The 11,440-nt window shown below is 30.8% G+C and overlaps 1 protein-coding gene and 1 long non-coding RNA gene across 2 annotated transcripts; one reads left to right on the plus strand and one right to left on the minus strand.

The window, feature by feature from the left end:
• The first annotated feature begins 1,144 nt into the window (after positions 1 to 1,144).
• Positions 1,145 to 4,145, plus strand: LOC143196403 (uncharacterized). The gene is made up of 9 exons (XM_076404065.1): positions 1,145 to 1,298; positions 1,407 to 1,762; positions 1,822 to 1,923; positions 1,982 to 2,308; positions 2,370 to 2,931; positions 2,991 to 3,131; positions 3,205 to 3,736; positions 3,793 to 3,843; positions 3,898 to 4,145. The coding sequence occupies exons 1-9, from the start codon at positions 1,285 to 1,287 to the stop codon at positions 4,018 to 4,020; spliced, it is 2,208 nt and encodes a 735-aa protein (XP_076260180.1). The 5' UTR covers positions 1,145 to 1,284; the 3' UTR covers positions 4,021 to 4,145.
• A 2,284-nt stretch (positions 4,146 to 6,429) lies between these two features.
• Positions 6,430 to 10,223, minus strand: LOC143194857 (uncharacterized). The gene is made up of 5 exons (XR_013005397.1): positions 10,101 to 10,223; positions 8,551 to 9,222; positions 8,273 to 8,488; positions 7,988 to 8,211; positions 6,430 to 6,704 (listed from the first exon to the last, which is right to left on the minus strand). It is a non-coding gene; the product is annotated as an uncharacterized LOC143194857 (long non-coding RNA).
• Between the last annotated feature and the right edge of the window lie 1,217 nt (positions 10,224 to 11,440).

The following is an 11,440-nucleotide window of genomic DNA, read 5'->3' on the forward strand; positions in this document are numbered from 1 at the left end:
GCAGTATTTGGAAATTCCATTTATTTAGCGTTTAGAAAACCCATTGAATTTTTAGCAAACCCATAAAATGAAACTACCTGAATTATATCAGTTACACGTAAAATATTCCTCTATACTCAAAATCTTATCCTCTATTTTTCAAAATCTGGGCAAATAATTAACAATCGAAGAAACCGCCTCACGGGAGAAAAGTTGAATATGATAATATTTACAGTAATTTAAAAATATTTCTGTTCAAAAATAAATAAAACTTTTATTTAAAAAGGGTCTGGTAGTTATTGTACGATCATTTTTAGGTTCATCATGGATTAGATTTTTCAATGATTAGGTATACGTTTACATTTTATTTAATAGTTATGGTTATTGAAAATCATTAGTTCTTAGGTTTTATTTAAGTTATATTGTACTATTTATATTTATTATGCTATGTTATTTAAAAATAGCAATTAATATATTAAAACACGATAAAACATTTCTGGTGTTATTATTCCATTCCTTTTTTTCTGTCTCGCTTATACTACCATTGGAGAATATAGACATTTAAAATTAACTGCTCCAAGCTTTTATCTCCGTCCTTTCCTATCTCACATTTTATACAGATAAGAATTCGTACATCTTCGTCTAACATTACGAATGGAAAAAAACAGTGGAACCGTGCATTTGACTGAAAATAGTAATTACTATTTTCAGTCGCTATTTTTTTGACTATGACTATTTTGGGACTATCAACTGTTTCGACTGTTTCCAGTCGATAGTATCCAACGTTACAAAAGACCACCTGATTGAAATGGCGGTTTTTACGATTAGGTTATTAACTGATAATTTTGATTAATAATAGAAAAATTGACATTCAATTAATTTCAAAATACTTCAAAAGTAATTTTAAAAACTAACTGTATGTTTTTTTTTATACAAGATACTTTTCTGTTTCTGTTTCTTCCTGTATGTCTTTAGTGGATTTTCATTTTAACCTGACGAAGAGCTATTAACAATTGGTATTTAACTACTTGCTATATCTTAATTGTTAAATATTATCTTTGTCGTGGCCTTCTACCCAGTTTTTGCGCTCTGACGAATTTAAACAAATTTCGGGAGTGCGCATGTGCAATGTGAACAAATGAAATTTTAACCCTGTCGACTTCTGTTATTGTCGTCTCGATGCGCTCCCCCCATTACCGTTTCGATTTTCAGTTTTAACGCGCTTTCGAAGTGATTGTGTGTTGCTTCCTTTACTCCTTGAGCGATTTTGTTTAAGAATTAGAATTTTTGCAATTGATTTTAAAAATGGAAGGCCAAACGTAAGTACCCTTTGATTGTGTTATAGAATTTATTTTTTGCTACTGATTTAAGTAAGATTCTTAAATATGTAGGTTTATGATATATTAACATAAACATGAAATTTATAGGAAAGATCTAGTGTGTCAATTTTGTAAAAAAACATATTCGTCGTTATCAGCCAAAAATACCCATATGCGAAGTTTTCATCCTAAACTGGCTGTAGAGGCTAAACCAAGAACAAGAAGAATTATCTGCCCATTGTGTTCAGAGTGTTTTACCAAACATATTAATTTGCGTAAACATATTCTTGATTTTCATGACATAAATATAAAGGTCTCAACTCTAAATTTTTTAAATGTTGATGAATTTGAGTGTTGGCGAACACAGGGCGGCAGAGAAGAAAATTATAATAGTGGTGGCAATAAAAAGTCTGCAAAGGGTGTTAAAGACTTAATATATAATTGCATTAGAAGTAATGCTAGAGGTACTAGTGTTATTATTTTTAAACAAGTTTTGTTGTGATTAACCATCATTTCAAATAAGGTTATGAAAGCACATCTACAGTACGTCAGCCACCAGCTAAAGGTAGCCAGTTCATTAATGGGATGTGCCCATCAAGAATAACAGCAAAAATTGCAGCCACTGGTAACAATTAGAAATATATTTTAGTCTATAGGTTTTAGTAATAATTTATCTATTACAGGTGAAGTGTCTGTTGAATATATTGAGACACATGTGGGTCATAAAGATCAAATATGTTACAAAAAATTAACAAAAGCTGAAGAGAATAAAATCAAAGATCAATTGACTGCCGGCGTAAGTGTTGATAGAATTCTGCAGAATGCTAGAATAATAGAGAATAATACCCTTAAAAGGATAAATGTGCTGACAAAAGTGGATTTAAATCGCATTATAAAAACATATAATATTAATTGTCAAAGACACCCTAATGATCTAACAGCTACTTCTCTCAAGGTGGAAGAGTGGAACAAAGAGGGAAGAAATCATGCATTTTTATTTAAAAACATATGTATATAAATTCATGTTTGGTATAGTGATGCATTGACTAATAATTTAATTATTTCTTTAAGATGAATATTATGAGGGCCTTGAATATGAAGATTTTGCAGTGGGATATATGAATGACATAATGAAGAATAAAATCAAACAAACAAACCCTGTCATTTGTATTGATGGAACTCATGGGACCAATAAAATGAAATATGAATTAGTAACAGTTCTCATTAAAGATGAGAACAAAATGGGATTTCCAATAGCATTTCTATTAACCAACAGAAGGGACCAAGTAATAATCGAAATTTTTTTAAAGGCATTAGTAATGAAGTTAGGCAGCCCAATAAATTGCCAGTATATAATGACTGATGATGAACCTATGTTTTATAATGCTTGGATAAATATAATGAATGCAGTGGATAAACCAAGGAGGCTATTATGCAGTTGGCATGTTATTAAAGATTGGAATATCCAAGGAAGAAATAAAATAAAAAGTCTGGAGATTCGAAATGCAATGAAAAGTAGAATGAGTTTAATTATGCAGGAGACAAATGAAGAGACATTTATGAATCTTAAAGACTCTTATTTTAAAGAGCTGGAAGGAGAAGGAGAAGATGTATTTTTAAAATATTTGCAGTCGTAAGTAAAAATTTAATCTCTAAGATTGATGAATTATCTATTGCTTTTTGTTTTTTTAGTTATTATTTCCAGAATAAAGAGAGGATTATGATGTGGGCCCACTGTTATAGGGTAAATGCTGGTATCAATACAAATGTGGCTATTGAAAGTTTAAATAAGTTATTGAAATACGATGAATTAAAAGGTCATTGTAACATTAGGTAGATATCTATATATCTATATGAATTTATTATTATTAACATTGGTAAATTCTATGAAAATTAATTTTTTTAGGGTTGAAAAGTTATTGGATGTATTAGAGGAAATTGTTAATGAGAAAGTTTGGAAAACTATTATAAATACCGAAAGACCGAATTTTAGTAGTTATCAGCAGAGAGCCACTATGCAAGGCCACAAACAAGCTGAAGAAATAACTTACCAGATCGAACTTTTAGGTTGTGGTTTGTTTAGGGTGAAATCGTTTACACTTCACGATAAATATTATCAAGTATCAGTAGATGAAATTTGCGACGAGGATTGCCGAGTAGGTTACTGCCACAATTGTAAAATATGTTTGCATAGATATACATGCGAATGCCCAGAAAATAGTCTCAAATCTATTATATGTAAACATATTCATGCGGTAGTGATATTTGAGCAAGCAAGCGAGTGCGATGCAGGTCCAACTTATGAAGATGAAGATTACAAGGATTTCGTTATGGATGAATCGTCGAGTAACAACTTTGCATGTAAGGAACAACTGATAGATGTCATGGACAACCATCTTAATGACCAAATTGAGAATAACTTAGGTGTTAGTAATGTGGTAATAATACAAATCAACTTACATATAAATTTATTAATAAATCATTATTTATTCAGGCTAAAAGTCATGAAACTGAGGAAGAAAAATGTACAACAAGAGTAGAAGAAGTAATCAGGTATATTAGCAAAAATTTTTAAAAATTTACATTGTATGTCTTCCAGGTAATAAATAACTCCAATGCTTGTGCTCGGCTTAATCCCGATGAACGAAAAAAATATTTTGATGATTTTGACCAGGTTACTGCGAGGCACTTGATGAATAGAAGGAAAATAGAATTAGATTAGAAAATAGAATTGTACTTATTAAATGATGTAAATAAATGTATATACATTAATCTTATGTATTAATATGCGTTTATATAAATATTGTGTTATGTCATTCTTTAGTTAAAATAAAAATCAAGTTTATAGATATTAGTTTAATATCCCTCTGTTCATGTTTACTTTTTGACAAATTTCTTTATGTTTATGACATGATAAATGTACCTTATGTTATCCCCACAGTTAATTTCAATTTTATCTAGCTTATGTGAGCATCCATCTTGTAACACAACAATTAGCGATAACAACAATCTGAATTGGTCTTTGTAAATAGTATGGTATTCCCCAGCAGACAAAAGTATTTTACAGAATTATGGAATTCCCAACAGAACAAAATAGAAAACACCTAAGTCCCACCCTCAATTGAGGACCCAACGATGGAGCTGGACTTATAAAAACCCCGATACAGATTTGAACGGTCTCTTCTTCGGCCTCCCTCGAGTGTTTTCACACATGTACATTTACTTTTTTTAATTATACCAATTTAGTTAGTTTCAATAAATTATAAAAGTAATAAATTATGGTATAATTAAGGTTGCGCTTAGCGTATCTAATAAAAGATGTATAAAAAAATAGGTGATCCAATTTGGATAAAACTTTAATTCGATTTTAATGCGGTTTGAGAAAAGGATCAGAAGTAATCAGTAGGCGTTATATTACATTGCGAGATTACATTTTTAGTGATTCGAGAAAAATTGGCTGGGAAGCTTTGATTCATTTACCTATTGCCCCATACTATATTAATATTTGTTTGCGCAAAGCTGACTGTAAAAGAAACTTGTAAAAATCAGAGTTTATATATCTCAAAAGTATGTTTTAGATCACTTTTAAATAGTTTGGTAATAAATCCTATAGTTTAATAGTTCATAAACGAAATAAATTGTTACATATATATATATATATATATATATATATATATATATATATATATATATATATATATATATATATAACTATATAATATATATATATATAATATATATATATATATATATATATATATATATATATATATAACCGCTGGAAAGATACAAATATACTGTTATATCAAAATACTAGCGACCCGCCCCGGCTTCGCACGGGTGCAATGCTGATACTAAATTAAATACACTACAGAAAAAATATTGTTACGTATATATATATAATATATAATGTATATATAATATATATACGTTGTATATAAAAACATAGCGGCCCGCTCCGACTTTGCACGGGCATAAAATATATATGCCTATGTCACTCAATGAAAACATGATTAAAATCGATCCAGTATTTTTGGTTCATTCATTACTGCCCTTGGCCTTGCACGCATTAAATTTGGAGTAAAACAATTCCTCTTCCCCTATACTTACTATGAAGATTTCCTGCTATCTTTGGAATATCTAAATTCATACAATTTTTATTACATTACACATTTTTAAACGCAAATTTTAAATTTGTAATATCTCCGAAAATATTTGTTTAATTTACGTGCTGTAAGAAATCATATTGATCTATATTAATTGCACACTGTATTTAAGGTACTTAATTCGATAAGGATTAATGCCGTATTGCTTAAAATAGCTTCGTAAATAAGCCATTTTCTCACGTAAAAAGTAAACAATAAAAATGGTTAATGTGGGTTATTCCTAAAAGATAAACATATACCACCACGGACTTTTTTGTAGACCTTTTTATGGTGTACAATACTGTAGTACATTAATTTGATCTAACTCGTAGGGTTAGGCAGCGTTTTTGCTAATTGCTAAATAAGCCTAAAAAATAGGTTAATTTACGACATCACGTTAGAAACCTCTAAAATTAGCAATGTTGCCTTAGTATATTATGCATGTATTATACATATAAACCTTCCTCTTGAATCACTCTATCTATTGAAAAAAACCGCATCAAAATCCGTTGCGTAGTTTTAAAGATTTAAGCGCACATAGGGATATAGGGACAGAAAAGGCGACTTTGTTTTATACTATGTAGTGATAAAAATTTTACTTACATGGATATATTATTTGATTCACTTTCATAAACATACACTTTTCGCTAATATGAATGGTATATTAAGGGTCGGTCATATTTCGCTTTTGGCGTAGATCTACCCTTTTATTATTAATTTGTTAAATTAATAAGCAATATATACAACCATTTATGAATTCTTTAAAACTAATTCATTTATTTAATAAAGATTCAACAATTTCAAATATTTATTGAAGTATGTTGAATAGTTTAGATAAATGAACATCAAATTTTCATGAATTAAAAACATTCCACAATTTCTAGTAAAATATATTGCCACTAGTTGCAGAATCTTACTTAACTATTTTTGTCTTAAACTACCAAATATTCAAAGATAATACCTTCTAACATAATTTTGAACAAAACTCACTTTTCATCTGTACCCACATGAACATTGTTTGCGTATCTTCTTTGTTATAATACATTATTAGAAATAAATTTTATATTAATTATAAGTTCCTAAAATAAATCTCAATATTTTGCATAATAATATATCATTTCATATAGTTTACCTGAGAGTTTCTTCTCTTACTATCACACTGTGTCACATTCTCTTATAGTTCTCTTACAGTTATCACACGCCAAAATATTTTTAGAAATCGCGTTGATATCCCATATATAATAATCTCAAACGCACTTACCTAAAACAATAGAAATAATGTTATAATGTGTTGTTAAATTTGTTATAAGCTAGATCATAAACAATAAAAATAAAGGCTTTGAGTATAATTAGATGTCATTTTCAGTACTGTTATAAGAAGCGCTAAAAAGATAACGAAAATACATGTTTTACAGAAATAAATCTAATTATTATCTAAGGTTACAAAACGACAATTCTTAAAAGTTCTGTTTTATATGCCAAAAACAAAAAAAATACACAGAAACTACATATATTTAGAATAAGAAAAAAGTCTAGTGAGAAGTACTTAAAAACGGATATTATTGATTTAAAAAGATATCTGATAAACACTATGGGTTATGTTAGTATGTATACCAAGTGTACCGGAAAGTTATTGTCGGGTTTTCTAACAGATGTTGCTAGGCTTAGTGAATGCTATGATTTGACATATATGCCATTTTATTCTACTGACATCAAGCTTCAAAAATATATCAAAGACATATTAAAAGATATACATCATAGAGTAATATACTAGTAGTATACTCTATAATATACCTGTTATATTTTTCTAAAGTAACACCGTCATAGATTTATACCTCTTTGAATATGTAAAGTTTCTTGGCTGAAAACGTGCATTTGCGGCATGCATTACTTTTTTTTATTTAATCAAAAGAAAAAAGCCGCTGAAAGTCATCGCTGCTGGTAGAAACTTACAGTGAGCATGCTCCAACAGTAAAAACATGTGAAACGTGATTTAGAAAATTGAAAAGTGGTGATTTCGATGTGTAAGACAAAGAACGTTCTGGTAGGTCGAAAAAATTTAAAGATGCAAAACTGCAAGAGTTATTGGATAATAATGTGGCACAAAGAACTATTAAACAATGGAAATCCAAAAGATGGTAAGATGCGAATGACAGGAAAATAAAAATCATTTGTGAAATGCTACTTCAAAGGTATGGGGGGAAGTAATTTCTGAATCGAATAGTGACGGGTGATTAAAAGTGGATTTAGTTTGAAAACCCTAAGCGCAAAACCTCATGGTTATCACCTGGCGAAGCCGGCGGATCGACTACAAGGCTAATCGTTTTGGTCGCGAGACAATACTCTGTATTTGGTGGGATCAAAGTGGCGTGGTGAATTACGATCAATTTGAACCATGCATTGGTCGAACAACGTCCAGAACGGATCCGAAGGCATGGTAAGGTGATTTTACAGTACGATAATGTGCTGTCTCATAAAGCGAAACCAATCAAAGAACCGTTTAGAACCGAATATTACGAGGTATATAAACACCAAAAAAATTACCTTGAGACATCTTGACGTTGGCTATAATCCTGCTGTGGTCCCCAACAAATTCATTCCAGACTAGCATCAATTGCTAACATCTTCGATCAACATTCCAAAAAACAAAGGGCTCATAGAATGCGGCCGAAGGTGGCAACTGTAAGATGGCTTACATTGAACATTCATTCATCGTAAATCATCGCTATACTGGTCTGGAACCACGCGGATTCGAATAGAAGTCCTGTCTACAAGAAATAATACAATACATTAGTATTATATACAAAATATAAAAGGAACTGGATTTACCTGACGTCCCATATCATATCGCCTTATTTTCTTCAGTCCTCCCCCAATATCAACGAAACGATGCACATCGGGTGCTTCATACATTTTGGAATTTCGAACGTTCCATACAAAAATAGAATGATGACACGACATCAGGTTCGACGGAAACCTGTTTCCCCGGGGGTTGGACTCCACATCACAAACACATCTAACACACACGCTGCGACACGAAATGTCCTGGAACAAAAAAAATCATATTTTAAAATTGATCTAATTGAAAATAAAAGAGAAAATCTTACCTCAGTGTTCCGAAAGACACGCTGGGATATGCTAGCTCCGGTTAAGAAGCTTCAACGCTGGCCCAGCCCAAGACAGTGACCTGAATGTTGTCAGTGCAACGATGAAATATAATTCCACGAAGAATTGACCACAATCCGATCACTGAGAGGACCGAGGTGGCGCTGAAACTGTATTTAATTTGAATCAAGGTAAGTTTGATCGGCCAAAAAGAGAATAAACAAAAACAATGGATGATTTTACCGCGCCGAGGTTTGTGACGCTGGGGACGGCATGCACAATCCGCATGGTCACCACGGGCCTCCCGACATCCTGGGCAAAAATCTTCAACGAATTGCTCGCGTGTCTAGACCTGATGACCGCCGAGTCCCACATTATCACCGGAAAAGGAAGAACGAAGATCTATCGGACCACCACCAATGACAACCCATACTAGCCCACTCATCATCTATCGGTCGAACTCCCGGGGCCCCAGCTGTAGGAGACCCGCAAGTCGATCAACTAGAAGTTGCCGAAGCAACGGGCAATCATACAACGTATCAAAGTCTGCAATGGCCTGCTACCAAGGGAATGATAATGTGCACCAAGACTAGGACGATCCAGGCTAGTCAGCCACATTGCCGTACCCAGGAGGTCACACGCGCATAACGCGAAAAGAAATTGATGCCCGGCACCTGGAAATAGAAAAGGAACGTTTTAAACATAGCAGCATCGATCAATTAAATTTTTACACATATACTTTATGATCTCAATATTAAGTTATGTTTTAATTATTTAAAAAAAACAACATTAGTCAATGACGGGTATTAGAGATAGGTTTGGGGATATCGATTTCGATGTTTTTAAAAAATATATTAAAAAGGAAAACAAAATAAAAATATTAAAAATATAAATTAAAAAAATAAAACGGAAATATTTTTTTCAACAAGTATGAAAAATATCCATATTTTTAATAAAAAATAGAAATATTGATATATCTGGCAAAAAAATATTAATACTCTAAATAATTGAAAAAAGCAAGGATGCTTTTGCAAAGGTATCGCTTTTGAAGATTGGTTACAAATAATTAAAATGTTTTTTTAATAAAATTTAAGAAATTTTTTATAAAATTATAAAATATTTATTTTAAACTCTAACCTACAACCTAGTATTACTGTTTAATTAACTGTAGTTTAAGTCCTTTATGCATTAGATGTACTATAATGTTAAAATAAATTATATTTTATAACGTTATTTTTGTTTCATTATTTTATTTACATTAGCATTTTGTCAAAGTCAAAATAAACGAAAATTTAAATTAGGTGTCGCAACGTTGCATTATAAATGTAAATAACGTTCATTGGCTGTTTTATTGGAAAGACTATATACTCCATTTTAACTTTATCGATATTTCTTTGCAACTGTCCTAGTTTTCGAACAGAAAATTTAAAATTTAATTAAAGAAATAATGATATTGACATAACGATATTTTTAACATCCCCAACGGATGATACGTTGTTGAAAATATACTATAAATATTTAAACTAATATTTATTAAATAATTTTTACTTACCCGTTGTGGAGCACAGCAAAACGTTATAATGTAACAAAAAAATGCGAAAACGGTTAAGATTACAACATTTTTACAAAAGAAAATTGAATTAGGGCAGTTGCGTAGAGTGACGGCGTCAAGCTACATCGGATAGCACCACTCTTACAACTATGAAGTACATAGATAAAGTACTGTCTAAATTCGCAAACTGGAATGCGCCGTTGTCAACAATCCAGACAAAATGTTCATATTTAAATTTCATATAAACAATTATGTTTTTATTTGTATCTTTTAATTATTTTCAATAGCACTAATATCAAAAAAATTAGGGATTGTGTAAACGTTTTCCGTTTCGTTTAATAAACATTCAAGTTCTATTTGTTTAAAACAATTTGGATATTTATTATGGGCATAATAAAATACATGGCGGCAACGTCTTGCGCATAACGGTTTGGGTCAGAAGGGTTTGAAAAATCAAGACAGATTTTTTTCCATCATAACTGATATACATGCATTTTTTTTGTTCCAACGCTGCCTAAAGAATTCGTGTTTTAACTATAGTATTTTGAACAACCTTTGAATTTCTATCAGCGACGTGCAAACTATTTTAGATATGAAATGTATAAATAAATGTTTAATAAATTATTTTTAATCAAATTTTTGTACTACGCCTTAATTATTTAATAATAGTTTATTATTTAAAAGGAATGTTTATTATTCCCCTGGCCTTTTATTTTTTTAATAGTTGAAATTAATTTATATTATTTATATTTTTAAAAAATATTTAAATTTAATATTCATTATGATCGAATATTCTTACTAATTGTAACTATACAATTTTTTAAAACATATTTAATATAAACACCTGTAGATTTATTCATAAAAATTTTATTAATGGTATTATTTGGAATTGCTGTTGCAGGTCAATATCAAAAAAGGGCTAGCAAAATTAAGAAAGCCGGCTTGGTGGCGCAGTGGTTAAGGCAACAGGTCGGTCCTACTGTTGCGATAGCCGCGGGTTCGAATCCTGCTGGGGCATGGTCGTAAATTTATGTTTGTGATTGTCCTAGGTAAGAGTGCAAAATCCGACAAGGAGAATGATCCCAGTCAACCCAGCAACCAAGATACATATTAATATAAAAGCACGACAACTAATAAAAATGTTCAACCATTATGTGAAACTTTTTTTTGATAATAAATTACATGTTACAAAATGTATTACATATTCGGTGATGATCTAATATCTAGTGAAATTAATCTTTAATACTTAATAATAGCAAATTGACTTCTACTTTCCAAGATGGTAATTGGCAAGCTGTAGCCATTCAATCATGAATAACTAAAGAGCATAGAGAAATTTG

Source organism: Rhynchophorus ferrugineus, unplaced genomic scaffold, assembly GCF_030347505.1.
Source record: "Rhynchophorus ferrugineus isolate W39M unplaced genomic scaffold, kcgeb_rfMv2 rfM4, whole genome shotgun sequence".
In the NCBI taxonomy this organism is placed as follows: Eukaryota; Metazoa; Arthropoda; class Insecta; order Coleoptera; family Curculionidae; genus Rhynchophorus; species Rhynchophorus ferrugineus.

Bases quoted from the DNA above. Each gene is read 5' to 3' on its own strand.
- LOC143196403 (XM_076404065.1), top strand. The intron at 2,932-2,990 runs GTAAGTAAAAAT...TTGTTTTTTTAG, and splicing joins TTTTTAAAATATTTGCAGTC to TTATTATTTCCAGAATAAAG. The intron at 3,844-3,897 runs GTAATCAGGTAT...TATGTCTTCCAG, and splicing joins GTACAACAAGAGTAGAAGAA to GTAATAAATAACTCCAATGC.